Source organism: Spea bombifrons, chromosome 11, assembly GCF_027358695.1.
Source record: "Spea bombifrons isolate aSpeBom1 chromosome 11, aSpeBom1.2.pri, whole genome shotgun sequence".
NCBI lineage: Eukaryota > Metazoa > Chordata > Amphibia > Anura > Pelobatidae > Spea > Spea bombifrons.
In genome coordinates, this window is record NC_071097.1 from 28,878,243 (window position 1) to 28,899,941 (window position 21,699).

A 21,699-nucleotide genomic window follows, 5' to 3' on the forward strand; every position below is an offset into this window, starting at 1 on the left:
AGACACGATGGTGACGATGGTGGTCACCAAGAAAGGAAATTGATTAAAATTTAGCAGCCAGCCTTTCTGGGACCTTCTCAACAACATACTAAGACTTCAGTAGACGTTTCTATCTCACTGCATCGTTTGTCCCTTTATTCAGTTCTTTGTCTCTATTGGTTGATTGACAATAACTTGGATCACAAAGTCTCTCTGGATCTTCGTTTCTTGTAGCTTCATTCGGTCTGTGAGAAGTTTTCCAGAAAAGAACCAGCGCTGCGAGCAAGGCTCGATGCCCTCTACTGCATGCAACTGCTTCTTCAGCTGGCCAATGGTGTCTACCATACTTGCATTCAGTTTAACATCATTTCCGGTGGAAAGGCGAACTTTGAGTTGGAACTCCCTTCTGGCATTAGGAGCTGGATCTGGAGCGTCTGCTCCGTCTTCTTCACTCCTTTCCGTGATAAGGTTGACAGGAGGAGCAAGGCAATATACAGGCAGTTGGTACCGAGTTCCCAGTTCATCATAGCATTCTGTCAGCGATCCTGGAAAGAAAATTAAAATTCATGAATTATATCAACTCAACAGAATCACGTACTTATGAATAATTGAGTATATCAACATAGCACAACTTAAGAGAAGTCCTGGCAGACCTTCTCGGAGTACGTGGTTGAAGATGCTTACTTATGATTATCATTTCTTTAGAAAATGCTAAAAATGTGTATTGTTACAGTATATCAATCCTACATTTTTGTTTTTACAGCTAAAGTTGTAGGATTGCCGCGATTTGGCTTGCGTTGTTATGGACTGGAATAGTAAATAAATTTAGGATTTTTTATTACAATTAGATTAGGAAATTAAAAGTGTAAACTATACTTCTACGAGCTACTTATATAGAGCTAGATCGTTTTTAAAATTTCAGGTAGAGGGGATTCATTTTTAGACAAAATAATAGTCTTCTTTCAATTTGTAGTTATTTTTAGCACATTTCTGATGTTCATGTCTGCTAATTTTTATATATTTGTTTCTTTATAAATGAAAGCTAGGGGAGGACGGCATAAAGATGCTAAATGACGATTACAAATATTGGACATAATGAAGTGCCTTTTTATAAAGTTACATTACCAATTTGAAGATCTCATTACTATTGGATTTGGATTAAAAAAAATATATAAGGATCGTGTTTCGTGTGGGATACCAATGTGTTTTAAAAACATCATTCCAGGAAACTGAATAAAATGTAGTAAATATCAAATAACGGCTAAAAATAATTTGCACTTAAAGTATAAGATAATGGGATGGGAATATCTGCCATCATTGTGTTGTGTGGAGCAGTAATAGAACGCATTGATCTCTATATTCATCTAGCAGGTCATATAGTTAAAATGTGCATAAATAATGTAGTAAAATAACTAGTCTATTTTCATTTTAAAAAAAATAAAAAGAAACATATTAAAGATATAGGTTTCTAGAAACAAAAGATTCAGGTTTTTACCATGAATCGGTTACACAGTTTACATGGCTACAATCCTATAAGTAAACATATCATGCAATACAAGTACCAGTCTAACGACATACCACAAGTTTTACGAAGATGACGATCATTATTTGTTAAATAAAAGCATGCAGGAAAAAAGGTGAGCAAACAATATTAGTGGACCGGTCTGGTGGCCAAAAAGAACTCGGCACATTATTCAAAAAGAACAGGATTAAGCCGAGACGCGGTGATAGACGCAAAATGCCAGGCTCTGTTATAATGCGCTGAGAAATATATTACTCAACATATTTTGGAGGAAAGATAATGTTTGGAGACCACTGATGAACACTCATAGTACAAACGTTACAAAAGTAACTAGCGCTGTTAATTAAACATCTTCAACCTAAATCTAATATTTCACGTGTAGGTGCAAGTCACAGGTGTCTGAAGAAAGTCCTCCAGCGCTCAAGTCCAAACTATTAAGAATTTAAAACACTGCCAGGGGAAAAAATATTACAATCACACATAGAAACGATGAGGTGTTCCCCTTCTATGGCAGAATATTGGTAGATCAAGAGTGATCAAAGACGCGCCCCTGCCCAGAGACAGAAGAAACTCATCCAGAGACCCAGGGAAGGAGAGCTTCACCCAGAGACGCCAGGTCAACTCCAGGGTGTACAATGCTTTAAAACTGTGCACATTTGGCAATAAAGCAAATAAGATACCATTATGTGCAAGACATTTATCCACATTCATCAAGACAAAGCATAGAAGTCAACAGAATCCATGGATTGCTTCCAGTATTTTACATTTTCCCAGAATTTCTCACTCATCGGGCTGAAAATTACATTTCAGTGACACACCAATAATCCTTACATCAATATTCTAACCAATTCTCATTGAGATTGATAATCTTTACATGTATCGGACCTCTGAATGACTGCATCATCAATATTACAGGCAGGGTGTGGATTAGCCACGGGGTTGGTAAACTACATACCAAAACAGTAATTCATATTCTGTTTTTAGTAACAGGCTAGGCGTACTTTCAACACACGCTAACACCTATTGCTCTTTCTATCCCTATCAGCTGTCAAACATTCACAGACCTGGAAGAGATAAAGCTACAGCTGTAATACGGCCGGTTTAATTCAGGGTGGACGATTAAATAAAAACTAGACTTTTCTCAAGGGGCGAGTTTCACTTATCTAAACCTGATGTTAAACCCCAAAGCTTAGTGAATGGATTCTATGAACCCTTGAACCTCGGCAATAAGTGTAAACGTATGGCGGACGTACCATGAGGTAATGTAATGCTTGCACCATCTACGATGGCCTGTGCCAGCTCGTGATCGTTGGCTTCCACCGCGTACGCCGCAGCCTTTAGAGCATCCCAGATCTCCTTGCGCCCCTCAAATGCCGGTGCCGTGTCCCAAAACTCATCCCGCTTGCTGCGCAATTGCCCATCGGTCATTGGGTAGTCGCTTTTCCATCTTGGCCTCTCCTTTTTCAATGGCTCATTGCGAACTAATAAGATAAATAAAAAAAATCATTAAAACACTTCAATTATGAAATGTTATCACAAGCAATTGATAAAATCAATGTTATATTACCAAACAATGCCTTTTGTGCTGCGTTTTCTTTGGAGTAATAGATAAGAGTGAGTAATCGGTCTCGAATCAAGCAATGGAGATCATGAGTCGGTCAGAGAACTCCCCTGACCAGCTCACCGAGAAGTTTTTGCAGTTTCCACATGGCCTCCTTGCGTCATGCTGAAGTTGTGCACCAGGATATGACATCATAACATCATATCCCGAAATTCTGATTCAATGTGTTGCAATGAGGTAAAGAAAAATGCTTCTCAATGAAGGTCTCCCGTTTTGGGAAGCTGGAACGTTGGGGACTGTTTTTAGATCATGCTGTGTCTGCATGCTACCAATTTAAGACGGATGCTAAGAAAATCAAATACATTCCAAGGACGCGTTCGCTTACAGCCGTTTCTTACCCGAGGCAGAGTAAAAATACAACTCGGCAATGTATCAGTCCTTGATTTGCGCTACTGCTTGTCACTAATACACACTTATAGAGACAGGGAAACGGTAGAAAACTACTCTTTCCACATGCAATATATTACTTTTTTTTGGCATTTTCCCATATATATATATATATACCGTATTGGCTCGAATATAGGCCGCACTTTTTTCCCCCACTTTAAGTTTTTAAAGTGGGGGTGCGGCCTATATTCGGGCTCTAGCGCCCGACGCCCGGGACATGCAGTCCCGGGCGCCGGGCAGGCAGCGGGGTTAAGATACAGATCCCCCGCAGCGGTGCAGGGGACCTGCATCCTTCTCCCCGATACGCTCAGACAGCCTCCCCTGCCAGCACTTCCCACGGGGGGGGGGGTGCCGGCACGGGAGGTTATCTAAGCGTTTTACCTCTGCCCACCCCCGACTTACCGGAGCAGACTCCCGGGTGTCTTGCGGGGCCGGCGGGAGACATTTACGCAATACGCGCATGCAACTTCCGGTACCGGAAGTTGCATACGCGTATTGCGTAGATGTCCCTCGCCGGCCCCGCAAGACACCCGGGAGTCTGCTCCGGTAAGTCGAGGAGGGGGGGCAGAGGAGGACAGCGGCAGCGTATCGCGGGGAGGGAGGACAGCGGCAGCGTATCGCGGGGAGGGAGGACAGCGGCAGCGTATCGCGGGGAGGGAGGACAGCGGCAGCGTATCGCGGGGAGGGAGGACAGCGGCAGTGGATCTCGGGGAGGGAGGACAGCGGCAGCGTATCGCGGGGAGGGAGGACAGTGGCAGCGTATCTCGGGGAGGGAGGACAGTGGCAGCATATCTCGGGGGGGGGGACAGAGTGGCAGCATGTTTTTTTTGGTGCTTTTTTAAAGAAAAAAAACTTTTTCTTTAAAAAAGCACCAAACTTTTAGGGTGCGGCCTATATACGGGGGCGGCCTATATCCGAGCCAATACGGTATATATAAATATTTCCCATGCTTTGCCAAACCCTGTATATTAGGGTTGCTCAGAAGTCCATGACATGATGGAGCCGCGATAGCTGGGGGTGAGAAGGAGCCATTTACAGATACAGGTCAGGTATCCGAAATGCTTGAGACCAGAAGTATTTTGCATAAGGGATAATTTCAAACAACGCATCCGGTATGCCAGCGTCAGAGTATGGTGGGCAGGGATATATATATTCACAGAGAAAAGCTCTACGGGACCACTTGAGAAGTTAAACATCAGAAACAAGATCTTCCCTGTCCCGCCAAACCAGAGCATCCCTTATCTGAAACATTTTCAGATCATTTTGGATAATGGAGTTCCAGATAAGGGATACTTCTTAAATCAAGAATTAAGCAAATTATTTCATATAGACATTTTCTCACAGGTCGTAAATCAATGCGTACGTCACTTTCTTCAGTTTCGACACACCTGAACAGTCTAAGTATGTGTGTTTAACCCAAATCGCAATCACCCTTAGGAATTCAGCCTTTTTTCAAGCACTAGAAATCAAACACTTATTCGCATCTTATCAAAAAAATTATAACTCTGTACCCACAACAAACCCATTTGCTTGAAAACCAAAATCAAACTGCTGTATTCTAGATCTGTGATCATATATGGATTACTTCAAATCAAATTATGCAGTTAAAAGGAAAGTTTAATGCCCAAGACACCTCCGCTATAGAAGAATGGGTATTAAAATACCCATTATATTAAAACTATTAAATCTAATTTTTCCAAAGATCAATAAAAAATGGATTACCTGACCTAGAATGTGTGCCCTCCTCCATTGTATAACTATTCTTACCACCAATTGGCTGCTTGAAGAGGCGAATCATTGGCAGGAAAGTACAGTCATTGAAATCAATGTGAGTGCTTTCCACACAAGTGTAGCCAATCAGCAGTAAGACATGTAAGACCATAGAGGAGAGCTGCAGATTCTAGGTAGCGATAAATGTGTCCAGATCCCCTCGACATGAACTTAAACAGAACTACAGCATTTATACACACACACACACACATACATTATCAGTCACTATTAAAATGTATACAAATGTGCTGCATAAAATGACACTGTATGCCACTATACAGCATGTACTCTATTGCAAAGCATGCGTCTTTCACCTGGATGGCCCTGATGCGGAGTCGGTGGGACCTTTGAAATGTAAAGATATATAAACCACTCCTGACTGTGTGTAAATTCACTTATAAAACTGAGTAATATGGTCCCTTTTAATAAACTGGAATACTTTTTACAATAAAACATTAATTAGGATGTTTGTGTTCAATATCATAGCATTTCCGTGGTACTGAGTTTCCATGAAATCATTATTTGTGATAATCGCTACTCTGTTCCATAATATATAATAATAACCTTACATTAATTATTATATCCAGAGATATGCAGCACGGTGCACATTATTACAGTAGCTTCTCTAATTCAGACCATAAAAATGTGCCAATAAAGGCATGTGTAGCCTATAATTAAGTCGGTTTTTTTTCCTAATCGCTCAACACTTTCTAAAGTTACACAATTTGCTGTTTGGACTTGGCAAACTAGACAAGCTTGTTCTAAGCCAATCTGCCAATAGAAAGAGAGAAAAGCACAGAATAGCTTATTTTTAATCACCCAGCCGGAAACCTCGACTAATGAAAAAGTCTATGGACGACCGGACTTCATTAGCATTGCCATAAAGAAATCGGCTCAAGGTGGTGTTTGAGCCGGGGAAAAAAATTACCCAAAATACCACGTGACTGACAAAGATGGCGGCCTCCAGGTCTGCAGATAAAGGGAGTTTATTGGAGCGAAATACAACCCAGGTTTACTGTATACAGCACTGGATTTTATGGTCTAGGTGAAATATACTTTTTTCCATTTGACTTCCATGGAATCGATTGAAATACAAAACAAGAATCGAAAAGAAAATGACTTTACCGATGCGATGGTGACTTGGCCTCGTGTGGGGCTCTCATCGGAGACCTACTTAAGCAACACATATTTGGTTGAGACACACTAGCTGTTTACTAACAATCGTCTTGGGAAACTTCCCTGTGGGCCACATACATGCATTCAACAACAACGCCGAGACCTTGAAGAGAATTTATATTAAAAAAAAACATCTTCATACACTATAGATCGTTACCCCTCAGCGTGTCCTCTACATAGATAGATAGATAAACGGGACAATAAATACCCATTTTAGGGTAAGATGCCAAATTATAATTCGGACAATAATGTATACACACACAAGCCATCACAATCATACAAGAATGATCATTATAGGGGGGGGGGTATTTCAAAATAAGTCTGAACTCGGGTTTACTGCACAAATTAGGGGTAGGTGTCATAAATGAGTATAATGACGCTAAAGGCTGCTAGGGGTAATAACGTGCACCCCCTAGAGCTAGACGACATGAGTTTCCATATTGGATTACTTTGGACCAATAAAAAACAACGTGCCAGGGAATTGCCAGCCTTGTCTAAACAAGATCTTTGGAACCGGAGTCCCTTTTGGCATTAATGACTTTCCACGAATTTAAAAATAACCAGATGTGTTATAATATCTAGTCGCAGGGTATGACTGCCAAGCTACGTTTTGGATATGCGTTCCTGTCATGGATCCCTTAGCCCACAGCGGAATCATTTTTCAAGTTACAGAACCGATACAACTTAAGGCAACCCCCCGGACCTCCCTTATGCCAAAGACTATAACCCATCACCCTCAGTGAGCCTTTTGGAACAATGGATCCTGTGTGTCAAGAATTGGCAAGTAAAAACCATTAGAATAAATAAAATAACAAAGGTAAAACTCACTTCACTACTCATTATGTAGGTCCAATTAAATTTCTCCTGCAAGAAGATCTGAGTTTGGAAAATTAGATCGACTCGCTAGACTGTAAGCTCTTTGGGGCAGGGACCTCCTTCAAATTATTCATTCTTGTGCTCTAGATTGTAAGTTTGCGAGCCAGGCCCTTTTTACCTAATGTATCAGCTTGTCCTGGTTGGACAATTCTAGTTTTGGCATTGCCTTCAAAATGTATGTATTGTAAAAATTGTTGATGCTGTATAGATGGTAAAAATAATAAAAGCGTCTACTTTTCTTTTACCATATGTAATTTAAAAATAAACAGACCCTATATGAATATATTTAAATCATTAAATCCACAGTGAATTTAATCAGACCTTACTTTTTATTGGGAATATGCCTTTCAGACAAGGTTTCGTGTTAACCAGGAAACCGACGCATTTTATGGAGCGAGCTTTTCAGACTAAAGGTTATGAGATATAAAAAGCTCTGGTCCCTGAAGCATGAAACGCTATATGACGCATATCATTTGGTTGAGAAAATAAGATGTTATAAGACATTTTATGTAATGCCCGATGAGGAAACTAAATACAAAAAAAAGGGAAAAAAAAATACACAAAAATGACACCAATGGAAACCCCAGGGGTCAAAATACTAAAGTCAATTTTGTAAAGAATGAAAAGAGGTGTATACTTCTTCCACAGCACTTGATTCCACTCTACCTACAATATAACATAACCTACAATATAACATAACCTACATCACGTAAGGTCATTGGGTTGACGCTGAGTGACGTTTGGTTAATGGAAGCCAAGAACATGCAATTAAAATAAGCTGAGCATTCAATCCGGCGTGACATTCTATTTTCGCCAACAAGACAGGAAATTATCAATGACAAGTCCTTCGCTGTAAGTGTCACTCGGCTAACGTACTACCAACGACTACAGCTTCAAATCCTACAAGGAAATAACAGCGCAGCTGATCTTTTCCTTACTTTTCCACAAAATATTAAGATACAATATTTAATAAATAAAAAAAATATTTATTTTTTTTTTAAATCGGTAAATAGATCAAAAATCATACTCAATACTTGCAGTTATTTAGTACTATTTATCTGTCCTTTAAATTGTTGGGTTTTTTTTTATTTAAATATTGAATCTTAATATTACTAAGTTATTTTGAAGGTTACTACTAAAAATAAAAAACAACATTTTCAACGGACATTACTGCAAAATAAAATTAGTAATAATATTGAATGAATATTTAAATAAAAAAGGCATATTTTAAAGGATAAATAGTACAAAATGATAAGACTTGGTGCACTTTATTTGGCAAATTTGGATCCAGAGAAACAAACTTTAAATATATATGTAATATCATTAGTGGATTATTATGGTTTTAAAAATCCCAAACAAAATAAATTAATGTACCAAAAGCAAAGTGGTGCCATCGCATAGCAACCAATGGGATGTTGCCCCAGAAATGTTTTTTATGTATACAACCGCTCTATGCCTGGCACAAGCAGGGTTAAAATATCAGATCCCTGCGGTAATTAGCAGAGATGAGATATTACAGGCCTAATTCTAAGAAGACCCTAAGAAATATAATCTGATCTGAGCTACCCAAACAGATGGTATCCGATTACCCTGCACTGCCGATGCATTATTTATACGGGGGGGGGGGGGGGGGCAAAAGGTTTCGCCGACAACCACAGGGCTGGAATTCAAAGCACGGGCAAAATGGATGCAAGCGCTGACCTTACACATAAAGGCGCACAAACCTTTCATCCTTAGAAGAAAATAAAAAGATGACATTTAAAAAAAGGGAAGGCAGGAGACGTTATGGAGAGGGTAGGGAGCATGAGATATGGGTTAGTCAGTACTGGATGCTGGGTGTGAAAGGATAAGAGGCCGCAAGCTGTAGGTTAGGCTGGATCCAAGGGTTTAAATTACATGGAACCGACCTTGAGAGCTGGAGAGATTAATCCCCGTACAGACGGAGAAGTCAACAATGCCGTGAATTCACCGGCAGCCTCCGTCTCACCCGAATTCACCCGACGCGGTTATTCAAAGGCCCCGGCTCACGCATTAACCGGACGAAAGCCCAATTTCATATAAATTCCGCTTTGCGGGTTCTTATTCAGTTCGTATATTTATTAATGGAATTATGAAATTTTTTGGATGTTTCCTAACCCTGCAAGCTGGCTGCTATATCTACTCGCCATTGGTTTTATAATTACCACATCCACCTATGGCACTCTCTCCCGCCGTCTTTCCCTATAGATTGTGAGCCGGGCCCTCTTTACCTAATGTTTCGGTTTATCTTAATCTGTCGGTTCTAGTTTTGCCAGACCCTATTAATGTATGAAGCGCTGTGTAATTGATTGATATAAATACAAGAGAATAATAATAATAAAAACACCAGCATAAGACACAGCTCTCTATTTGCAGCAGTTGTCCAGCTTGTTGTCGTAATTCTGCTGGGTGACTTCATTAGCACTGCCATAAAGCACCAGCTCAGTGTGGTGTTTGTCCAGGGAAAGGCACCCAAAGTATCACGACTCACAACAATGTCAGCCTCCAGGCAAAGGAAGTTACTTGGAAGAAAATGAGGTCAAAGCAGCTTTTCTGAAAATGTTAGAGAAGTTTTTTTTTTTCCAGGGGACATCTTTAAAGTCACAGCCCTGCTTATTTGTTGGTTTTAGGGAGCTCCAAAAAAGATACAAATCAGGAAAAAAAACAGTAACTGGATGAAATATCTCCAAGCATCACATGTAATAGGGCATCCCAGTTAACCACTGCATTGCCAAACCAGGGTAGAGACCAGTGCTGGCATGTCAATTGTTACAAAATGAATTATTAAATAAGGTTTTAAAGTCTAATGCATTATTAAGCAACATTATGTCACATAATCTATAGATAGGAGTCATTAGATAAGGCAAACAAAAAAAACGGGTTGGATTTAAGCTTGGAGAGTGCCTGGATCCACATGAGCGAAGCACGTATGGGAACATTTCCCGAATTACTCAGTTTGTATTACCCATTATTACAAAATAAAAAGGAACGTCAAGCATTCAAGCACCCAACCTGTTTAAAATAAATGTTGACATTTACGCTTACAATTACTGCACTCCATCAATGTAGTCTCCTCCGGTGGCTCTCTGGAACGCGCATGATGCAGGTAAATCAGGTAACATTGCAGAAGAGAAACGCTGTAATCATTTCCAATTGCTGGGTGGTAACATTGATTCATATGGGGATTGTATGACTTGCAAAAGGAAACGCTATCTCAATACAAAACAGGTTTTCATTTTGTGACTAGGGCAGTAGAAGAATGGGATTTAATACATCAACCTCGCCAGTAAATGTATTGGAACTAAATAGTTTAGTATAATTAAGAGTTAATTAAAACAAAACAATAAAAGCAATTGAAATCCACCTTCATTGCGGTTTTGAGCTGGGAACCCAAGTAACCCAGAGGCGGAACGTGCTCAAGAACCCAAACCAAAGCATAAGTTAAAGGGTTGTATGGGGTTTCATCATATCCTGACCCCAAATCACTAAAAGGCTCAGAGGATTGGCAAACAAGATCCTCTTTCTGGTAAAAAGAAGGCAAAAAAGGATGGAAACACCCAAAAGTTATGGTCGCTTTGCCCAGATACTCTCTCCAAGCAGTATCTTTGCCAAAAGGTGCTTGTTTTTGACCTCTGGAAACGATGGTGTTACGTGTTTCTACTTGGCACCATCCTGAAATTCACGGTTTGTGTTTATACCTGGCAACCCGCAGCGACGCACGGATGCAGTATGGAGACCACACAACAAAAATGTGTGGTCCAGGGGTGAGCCATATGGGAGAGCGATAAAGACCAATTTCATTTTGAAATTCTTAAAAGAAAAAAAAAAAAAGATGGATTTTTTTTGCTCCCATAGTTCTACCTTAAGACATTACGACGTGAAGTATATTTTCAGTAACCCAAACTCATCGGTGCGGCACCTTATGTTCCTGTAAATCGTTACGTGATGCACTGCGTGTTGTGTCCTGTTTAGCCATTGTACAGCGCTGTGGAATTTGAATATATCACTACATATCTCAATAAATTGTAATAACCCAGGTATTTAACTACAAACCATTAAGCATATTAAAAATCGGAAATGTGTAAGAGGGTTAACCTATGTAACCGTATATGAACTCTGTTTTCTTTTTGTGATTAATATAGTACTCAGTACCAGTATGTACCTGCACGTACCTGTCCACTGAAGGCCAGAATATCTCCACATTATCTATATGAACTAAACACCTTAGAGATTAACGAAGCAGCCCGATATAATAGGAAACTCTGACACTTACAGTTAAGATTAAAAACGCTTAACTGGAAGTGTTGAAAATATATTGTCAAAACTTTTACTGAAACGCAGACTAGTTTTGTTGCTGCGTATTAACTCATTTTTAACGCTTTATGTATAGCTGTATTTGTCAAAAAAATGCATTGGTAGTAAGAGAACGTTGTCTTCTACACATTCCAAAAGACAAGGAGAAGTCAACAAAACTATCAGTCTGTGCCACATTCGTAAGATGAAGGTTTGCCCTCACAGGTCATCATCAAGGTCTGAGCCTAAATCGTACCTTCATCATCATCATGCAATATGAGGCTGTGTACTTTGCCCAGCATTGTTTAATACCATTACAAGTAAGGTGGGCACATACCAGTATCTGTAAGTAGCCCAGAGCCGGATCGAGTTCAAACCCCAAATAGAAGGTTGTATGAGGTATTATGTCCTGGCCCCAAATCACCAAAGACTTCAGGGGATCTGCACATCCGTGAGCTCCTCTTCTTGGTAGAAGGTAAGCAGGAGGACATAGGATGGAAGCCCACCAAATGATATCCTACATTAATGAGTCTGCTTTGCCCCAATAATGGAAAAGTAAACTTAAACCGGACCATCGTCATCATGCATGATGTGGCCGTGTACTACCACCACTGTTCAACACTGCTTTCCTGGCATCATTTCATGTTTAATGAGTAAAAGACCAGGACGTTAGCACAACCGGAAAACGCTACAGATGAGGATACCAGTAGACGCTTTCAACCTTAATCCTTTGACAACCAGGGAGAGGGGTAATAAAATATGTTTTACTATGCGTTAATTTAACCAAAAATACTTGAAAACCTAAAATAAGGTGTTACAGATTTGCAACAACGAGGTGATTCCCAATCTTGTGTGTTAATTGTTAAAAAGCGCTGTCATTGAAAAAGTACGGCATGCAAATTATTAATGTGGCTAAAACCACCATACTGCATAAATTTGGAATGTAAAGTGACTTGCAAAACACAGATGTCATTTCTTAATCATGGACAATTAGATGAAATAGAATGCAAATCACTAAAGGGATCGTCAATCTACAAAAGTCACCTTGTAAAAGGAGTACCTGATTCGCATGGAGTTATTATGGCATGAAAATAAGAAAAGGTATATGCCTGACATGCCAGAAGTACCTAAAAATTATTAAATATGGTTTGGCATACCATGGAATAAAATGTAGCAGTTTTTAATCAGCGTCATTTTCCCACTTTTGTGAAAGTATTAAAGGGCAGTGGGACTGTCGTATACATACATAAAAATATTAATATGTTTTACTGTGTTTTATTTAATGCTATACAAAAAGTGTACAGTAGCCACAAACTCTCCAATCTAGGGTATCCTGACATTTTACACAAATACAAAATACACTTTAAGGCCAGCAGCTGTATACACACGGCCGCACGCTAAGGGTTTATGCTGGAGTGGCAGATCGGGGGAGTGTGTGGCCCGCCTGGCCCTGACAGCATCTAACCAGCCTTCAGCGATGCTACCAAGTCCATAGGATGCCCCTATTTGGTATAAATGGTTTTAAAGCAGCAGGAATCAGAGGTGAGATATATCCAGTGAGATTTCTCAGAGTAGCGGGGAGACAAGTACACCTGGTACTCAGTGTCGCGAGATTGGCGCTGCAGAACACCGTACTTCCCGCACTCTTCCCTTCCAACAATGGTATGTGTCCCCCGACATCAGTGGGACCACCCGTATCCCACAAGGGGGCTCTGTGTAGCCGGAGCCAGAAAGTTCCCAGGTATGCTTATAAACGGCCAAGATCCTCATATAATAGAGGACGAGAGTCCTCTAATGGAAACTTTGTTATCATTGACTCTGGGAGAAGCAGAATTCCTGTCTTGTCCTTCTGAACTCGTCTTTTCTACCCAGGAGAGACTTGCGATTAGCTGGGAACGGTCTGTATCTTGACCGGCGATCACTGGGTGTCTCAGATAAGTAAACATTTAAAGGCATATTTCTTATCAGACGTCGAGCAGGAACACAGAGCCGCTTGTTTCTGGCACACTATGAGACCAGCAATGTTGATTAGTGAAAGAAAGCCCATTTAAAATGTATATCGGGTAACTGAGCAGGGCCCTTACTACCACTGGTTTCTGCCATTTATGTTCTGTTTACCTATTGTACAGCGCTACGGAATATGATAGCACTATATAGATCAATAAATAATATTAGTCAATGAAAACAAGGCGCTCCAAACTATAGGGCCACAGCGGCTACCAGGTCCTCGATCTTCCCCATCTGAACCCTGCGCTCTCCACAGGCGGATATGCAGCCCCTTTCTTCCCTCCTAGTCTGAAGTCATAGGAGGGCCAGATCTTCTATGTACAAATTAATCGTTCCCCAATATCTTTCTTCATTTCCCTGTTATGTCGCGTGTGGCGCAAACTTAAATCCCTTGACCCGCGCATTTAATGCAACTCTGCCCTGCTTTCTTAGGATTTCCTTGTTTAAGCGACAAGCGGGGAATACTCAGGGAAATGTCTTCACCTTCTAGAATATTGCTTCTGAAACGTCACAAGAAACTTATTAACTAAAGTCACTTTATCATACTAGAAAATAGTTTTTTTCTCCTTGACAACACAAAGTAGTACATTTGGGGCAATCTTAAGGAACATATTAGCGTGGACACCATGATCGCATATATATATATATATATATATATACATACACACACACACACACACACACACACACACACACAAATACATCTGATCTTGTGATAAAGGATTATTTGTCCTTCCCTTCCATCTCAACCACCTTGACCACTTGGATGATAAATGCTAGCACCAGCTAGTCCTGCCTCGGTCTGGTTGCCATTGACCATCTATGTTACCAACAACACATGCTGTTGATATGTACTATAGGCCACTCATCATTGAGCCCTAAGGCAACAAGGTATAAGATTATCTAATGTGCAAGAAAAGAACGGTATTTACAGATAAACACAGCGTAGATTTACACAGTAACAGTAGCAGGAGCACACCTACGTTAATAAAAGACCTGGCCATTACATCTTTATGATAAGGAGTCGGGATATTTGACTAGTAGATTGTTATCTTAGCCCAGAGCTATAACACATACAAAACGGCTAATACACAGGTGCCGGAGAACATCATGTTATGGTAGTTATCGGTTTAGATCCAATGCAAGACAGCATTGTGTCAATAAAAAGGGTAGTGGACGAGAGGAATGGCCTTACAGTAGAAGTTGCAGAGGTTAACAAAAGAGAGGGCTTTCTTGAACAAGACAAGGCCAAGTAAAGTATAAAAAATGACTAAATCAGCCAAATGGCTGTTATCCGCTCTCGAATTCTACGTTGGTACGCACCACCAGCCACATATTTTATTCCTAAGCCTCTCATTTGCCTTATGGCGAATTTCAACACTCGATACTTCACTCACAGGCCAACAAAACGCACGCTGTCAACGGGGCATTATCGAGGAACAATGCCTGTGTGCCTGAACAGCAACAAATTAAAGGGTGACAAGAGATTACGAGCCGAGTCGAAACGATCGAAGTGAAATCTCATTACAGGGGGCCCAACGAGTCCAAACGAACACGCGCTCGATATCCATCTCGGGAGAAAATGTCTGAATGGAGAATGTGGTGGAAATGATATTGGAGAAACAGAGGAACCCATTCATTAAACAGCGACTCTCATCACAGCTTTCAGCATCACTAAATTTATTAAAACCACATAAACTTGGGGGTTTTTGGGGTGTTAATCAGTATTAATAGTCTTAAGCGATACCTTTTATTTCATCTAAAGAAGAGACCACTGAAGTCCCGAAAGCTTATGTATTTTTGTACCTTTTTCTAGGTTGGCCCAATAAAAAGGTATAAACTTTAACTGAATAATTGTTGTAACAGAATAGAACCTATGGAGTCAACCATGAACTATTAAACCCTCCATATTAAGTCAGTGATGTCATAGTAAACTACCTTCCCAAACTGGTTTTGCTATCTATAACATTTAATAAATAGACATACCTATGTTTATATAGGGTTGGGATACAGCAAATAGTAATTTTACTTATTACTGATTCATATAAATACGTACACCTCCCTACATATCCTAAACCTATAGAACCGATGACAAACGCTGGATTTCAGAAATATGTGTGAATTTTGATTAGGGAAGGCGTCATTTTTTATTCTGGATCTTCCAATGTTTCTTTATTAGAATACTTTTAAAAAGGGACTTTCTAAGACCTGCCTGTTATATAAAACAGACTTTATGCAGAACTTTATCTAAAAATTAGACCACTATTTAAAAGCCCTGGGTGTCCCCCTTGAGCCCCACATTTCAACATACAAGGACAGTGCCCGTCGTTTGGAATCATGTTGAAGATAGACCATATATTTTAAAAATTCTCCAAATATATTGTATGGGGGGAAAAAAAGATATAGTTTTCTATTAAGAGGCTAGGTTGATGTCCACGAAAGCTGCAGCTAAATAACAGGAGATCCAAACAGACTTATCCATGAAGGATTAGAAACAGGTGTGATCTTCACATCCAGAATTACGGCAACATCAATGTGGCGTGGCAACATTCCTGGTGCTAAAGCCGGTCGGCACACACGGACATCGCACTACGCAGTAACAAAATATCATAGGTCATACCTATTGCCAGAATGAGAAGGGTAGATAAATGTAATACAACTGTACAAATAAAGTAAATGGATTTAAAGGGGTGCCTAACCCCCGTTTTCATGTTAAATGTTTATTCAAATCATTTTTATATGCATACAAAACAGAGCAAACATTCTGGAGTTTTTGTGCCATTAAACTCCAGCTTCCTCTACTGAAAACAGAGAGCATACTACAGTATGCTTCTTGCACATGCTCAGTAAAACTCCCTCTGCAATTAATGGGGGGGGTAACAGCAGCCAATAACATGTATGCCATCTAAACCCTGGTGTTTTGCTAAGATTTGTGTGATTGGCTATTGCTTTAGTGCTAACTGAGCATGTGCAAGAAATTTACATACAAAGCCTTCCCAATTTCATGTAGCTTAATGCCTCCCTTGCCGACATTTGGTTCCGACCGTGCCCTTTTCTTCTTTCTATACTAAACAAGTCTTTCAACCCAACCCCCTTCCAGCAAGTTGACAACAGAACACAAGAAGTCTGTTCACTAAGCCTAACTTTGGCCGGAGGTCACTCTGCAGGCGACAAGAATCATTCCATTTTATATTCAATAGAGAGAGAAAAAAAAAGGTCCAAGATGGAGGGACACTGTTCACTATTCGCCGCCTGGCATCCTGTAGAGATTAATTCAAGATTCTTCCTTCTACAGTGAGCCATCGGTTCCCCATCCACCATTACCCTCTCCACCATTGCTTGTGTTCAGCTGCAAGAGTCCTGGTGGAAGTCAGATCTTGGCCGAGATCAGCAGCTTATTGATCAAGTCAGCAAGTAGTATTCATACTTCCCAAGTGCCCCTTCTTGGGACATAAGCCCCGCTCTCCCAATGTTCTTTTCTAGAAGCTCGGAATGCCTGGTATGAATGTATCGCAGTGTTCCGCAGCTCTTAAAAAGTCTCATGAACGAGTATGGAAATAGTAGAAATTTTTTCATAAATGAAATTACGTAAAGCAAATGCATTCTTCTATCTTCTTCCAAATGCTCAACAGGAACGCACAGATCACTGGCTACATTATTACACAACATGTTACAACATAGGGCCACATGTATTCAACAGTCACACACACACACACACACACTAAAGGACTGGGATCAGCCGCAGAATCCTGAATAGGTGCAAAGCCCAAAGGGTACTGGCCTGCCAATGGTCACTCCAAGGCAATAGCTATTAATCGGTTACAAAGGCACATTAAAAGCCCCCTAGCCATGACTCTTACCAGACCCACAAATGCAAAAGTTTCCCCCTCTAGCCATTTGAATGTTTAGAGGTATGATGAGCAAAGATCTTCTGTACCCAAGTTTTTTTTTTTAAATGAACTTGATCATAAAATTTCTGGCATTAGGGACTAGAGTCCAAGACTGAAATTCTCCCGATTGCCGCTTTACACACCAAAAAAAACAGTTATTTTTCCGGTTTATTTAAATACAAATTTTTTTTTTATTTTTTTTTTTGGCGGCAAAGGTCCATGTAAACCCATCCACTACCAAAGACAAGAAAACTAACAAAAGGCTAATCCTGTAGTATCAGTTTCTACTGGATGGCACACTGGGATGTTAAGATAATACATCACACGGTTCTCCGACACCGACTGTTAATTGTTTAATTGATTATTCTCAAAGCACATGAACTCTCAGATAGAGGCCTTCATCGCCTGCTCATCTAGAAAAGGCAACAGACCAGAGCTAAAGGTCTTGGTCTAAAATAGAGTTCTACAACTGGAAGCCTTCTCCCAGACGTCCAATGTTCTAGAACAAGAACTTGAAATATCCTTTACCATATTAACGAGGAAGCAGATAACTACAGATTCCTAATACTTTGTTTGCACACAAACACATTTTGAGTCTTGTGCGTCTACACTTGAGATTGTAGCAACTACTGGTTCAATATAGAAGGGTGGGGCGTCTTCTTCTATTAAATCGGTTAATATTCTACTTGTGTGGTACAGAAGAGAAAATATTCATATTTTTGATCAAACCACCTCCTTCCTCATTAATTTTGTTAGGGACTCGTCAGACTCCAAGTTAAAACTCTTGGACGGAACGTAACGTGTCCTGGAAGTGCATAGACAATTTCAAGTTATTGAACTTTTTCAATATAAAAAAAAAAAAAATGAACAGCAAATTGCGTAAACCATGGTTTTACCAAAGGTTTAGCAGCTGCCCGTGTCACAACTTACTGATAATATAAAACGGGGATACATACAGAGATATTCAAGGATTCTGACATCCACAGGGACGCCTTGAGGACTTGTTATGGAACCACTCGGCTAATCAGTTATGGTAGGAAAGGACCTGCTGTATATCATTCAGTATGGGAACGTACATCACCAAGATCCAATCAGCCTTGCGCACCAGCACCGCAACCTAAAGATGACTCCATTGTTGGAAGCGTTGCACAGAGCTTGGGGAGTGAGCCGTATGTCAGCCATATAGCCTGTAAAGTGCAATTCTTCATCTGCAAAGCCCTTTCCTGAATAGTTATCTAGCAACATGACATTGCTTCCTTATTACCTAATAAACCATTGCTTGCGAGCACATATCCTGTATCCAATTGCCATCCACTGCAGCAAGCGGAAGATAACGCATTATGTTGCCCGCACACTAAGCCCTTCAGTCTGTGTGTGTAAACATTGTGATCGCTTCCTTTAAATCAGCGTTTATCACTCTGCAGATAACATAGGTGATACGTGCACTAACAGCACATTTATATACTGCAATTATTTAAAGAAGATGATAATGGACACGGTACCAACGACACACAATATTAGATACATAATCTGAACCTTGCTTCAAAAGCGAGTGAGCTTGAGGAGGTGACCACCTAAACTCTAGGACCTTCTCCCACCACTTATATATGCCCCACCTGTTTGGCTAAGCCCTCTCCATTTTCCCTTATGCCTTGCCCATCTAGGCCTCTGCTAAAGGATGGAGAACCGGTCTTTATGCCTGGAGAGCACGCACACACACATACATACATACACACACGAGGCACCCGCCAGATAACTTCCCAGCATTCCTATTGGATGAAATGCGCATGGAAAGCCCTAAACAGACTGTTTTACATGGCAAAGTTAGTATTCCAAACTCTCAAAGACACACGCTTAGGGACGGTCATCGCACTAGGCATCTCAGGAACCTGTGCCGGGCACCTGAATCATGGGGTGCGCTGGGCAGTGACGTATCCTTTCTAGGGACTTTCTAGGGTCTGAAGTGGTGGCATCCCTTGGGCTGCTTCAGTAGGTGCAGATTGCTCTATTGGGGCAGAGGTCTCTTTGCCCCTCTTTTATCCCCTGATGTCCCTTATTTGTAAGAGATGTATTCGCCTCTTCTACATATAATATCATGATTACAGTTAATCACCAAACGCCACACACACACACATATATATATATATATATATATATATATATATATATATACACACACATACATACATACATACATACATATATACACATATATATATAGCCAATTATATTTTCTTTGTTTTTACAAATGTGTCCTTACATACACAGTACACTTTATCTGATGAGATTAATCCAAATACACAGCCTGGGACATTATCTTCGCACCCTTCTGGCAGGGAAATAGTTGGTTGCCGGTGCTATAGTGGCCCAGCACACACACAGCCCGATCCCCCAGTTCCTGAGCCTATTGCCCCCGATCCTCCTGCTCTTATTGCCCCCGATCCCCCGGCCCCTGTTACCTGTTCTCTTGCGGTGCTGCCCTGCGGCCCTGGGCTGAGTTCTCGGACTCTCTCCCTGGGATCTTCCAATGCAGCCTCCCATATCCGGACTCCGGTCAGTGAATCTCCATGCACAGCACCCGCCGACAGAAAACCCCACAAGGGAACGAAACCGGAGGCTCCAACCTGCTGAACGGACGGGAACGAACGCGGGACCGGCCGCGGGCTGGTGATCGTTACTCCCTGTCTGTAGGATCTTGCCCAACTTTCCGCTGCTTCATCTCAGTTTGTGCGGAACGTCCTGCGTGCAGAAGGGGCAGCGCCTCGGGGAGATCAGGATCCCGGATTCACCCCCAGCATGAGCAGCAGAAAGTCCCTTGATCTTTCCCCCGTCCTGCGCAGAGCTTCTGCAATCTTCCCGGAGTCACGAAGGGGCGCCCCGGTCCCGGTTAGCACATGCCCCTCTCCTCCTGTGTGTAGGTAGAGCTCCTACTATCTGCTAGCAAGAAAATGCAATGTGGAGCCACCTCTCACCCCTCCCTATTCAGGTATGAGCATGTGACACCATCACAGAAACTCCCTGCTGCTCCTTAACACCCCTTCCCTACCGAATTCACTTTAACCCCCCCTCCCCCATTCACTCCTGTCTGATGAGATCCTGCTGTCTTCTTCTTCCTGGGCTTCCTATCTGAGAGCAGCAAACTGCCCCCTGCTGTGTCTGTGTCTGTGCATAAGATCTCCCAGCTCAGGGGGGTTAGCCAAGGACCCTCACTGCTAATCTAGGGTCAGTGACTCCCACCCCCATATCATTAACTGCCAGGGGCCAAGAATACATCTGTTTTAATGAGATTAGTGGTTGTGTGGATACAGTTGAGACACATACAAGATTAGATCTTTCTTTTAGCTTTTAGCATATTCCACACTTTTCTGGATCAAATCTAATTGATTAATAAGAACCATCGCAGAGATCTGCAGTTCCTACAGTATTAATTATTTTGCCGCCAGCACCTCTGGTGGGAAGCTGTTCCATTTATCATGAAAAATAAATAAAACATTCTTACATTTATTTATTGATTTATATAGCGCCATCATATTCTGCAGCGCTGTACAATAGGATGCATGTTGTACTCATAAATAAACTGCTGTGCCCGAAAAAAAAAAGCCCATTGTTTTTGTCTCATCCCTTTCGGAGGTTTCCTGATTTTATTGGATTTTTTGCATTCCAGTCCTAGTATTAAGTCATAAACCAGAAGAAAAAACCTCATCATCTGGTTCGCTCAAAGACTCCTTTACTCCTCCTGCCGGTCACCCTCCGTAACCTACTTACCATGCGCCTTGATCACAATATTTAGCGGACATCAATATTTTGTCCACCCCTACTTTTACACAATAATTACTTATTTGTCAAAGAATTCCTGAAATAAAAAATTAATAACCATGATAAAAAGACATATTTCACCTATTAAAGTTTTTTTAAAAAAGTTAATTAAGTATTTGGGATAAAATCTATCTCTGGTTTTAGTCTATTTTAGGCCTGAAGAAGAGAATAGATAGTCTATCAAACTTTAATTATCTGATCTTCACCAAATGTGCTCTTTTGTGGTAAAACTCTTTCCCTTAATCTATTTTATGGCAGTCTGCGAGGGGGGGAGCTGGGATTATAAAATGTATCTCTAGTTATTGAATGTTGTCCCGGTGTTCTGTATCACCATAGATTAGTTC

General features: G+C 40.9%; 1 protein-coding gene across 1 annotated transcript; it reads right to left on the bottom strand.

Annotated features, from left to right (window-relative positions):
* Positions 1-25: 25 nt before the first annotated feature.
* UBTD1 (ubiquitin domain containing 1) lies at positions 26-20,472 on the bottom strand. The gene is made up of 3 exons (XM_053451236.1): positions 19,999-20,472; positions 2,755-2,982; positions 26-524 (listed from the first exon to the last, which is right to left on the bottom strand). Exons 1-3 carry the CDS (start codon positions 20,078-20,080, stop codon positions 139-141), a joined length of 696 nt encoding a protein of 231 aa, XP_053307211.1. The 5' UTR covers positions 20,081-20,472; the 3' UTR covers positions 26-138.
* Positions 20,473-21,699: the final 1,227 nt, after the last annotated feature.

Excerpts from the sequence above, each read along its gene's own strand:
- UBTD1 (XM_053451236.1), bottom strand. The coding sequence starts at position 20,080 with ATGGGAGGCTGCATTGGAAGATCCCAGGGAGAGAGTCCGAGAACTCAG. Across the intron at positions 2,983-19,998 it reads GCAGCACCGCAAGAGAACAG|TTCGCAATGAGCCATTGAAA; the intron begins GTAACAGGGGCC and ends TTATCTTATTAG. Across the intron at positions 525-2,754 it reads AAGCATTACATTACCTCATG|GATCGCTGACAGAATGCTAT; the intron begins GTACGTCCGCCA and ends TTTTCTTTCCAG.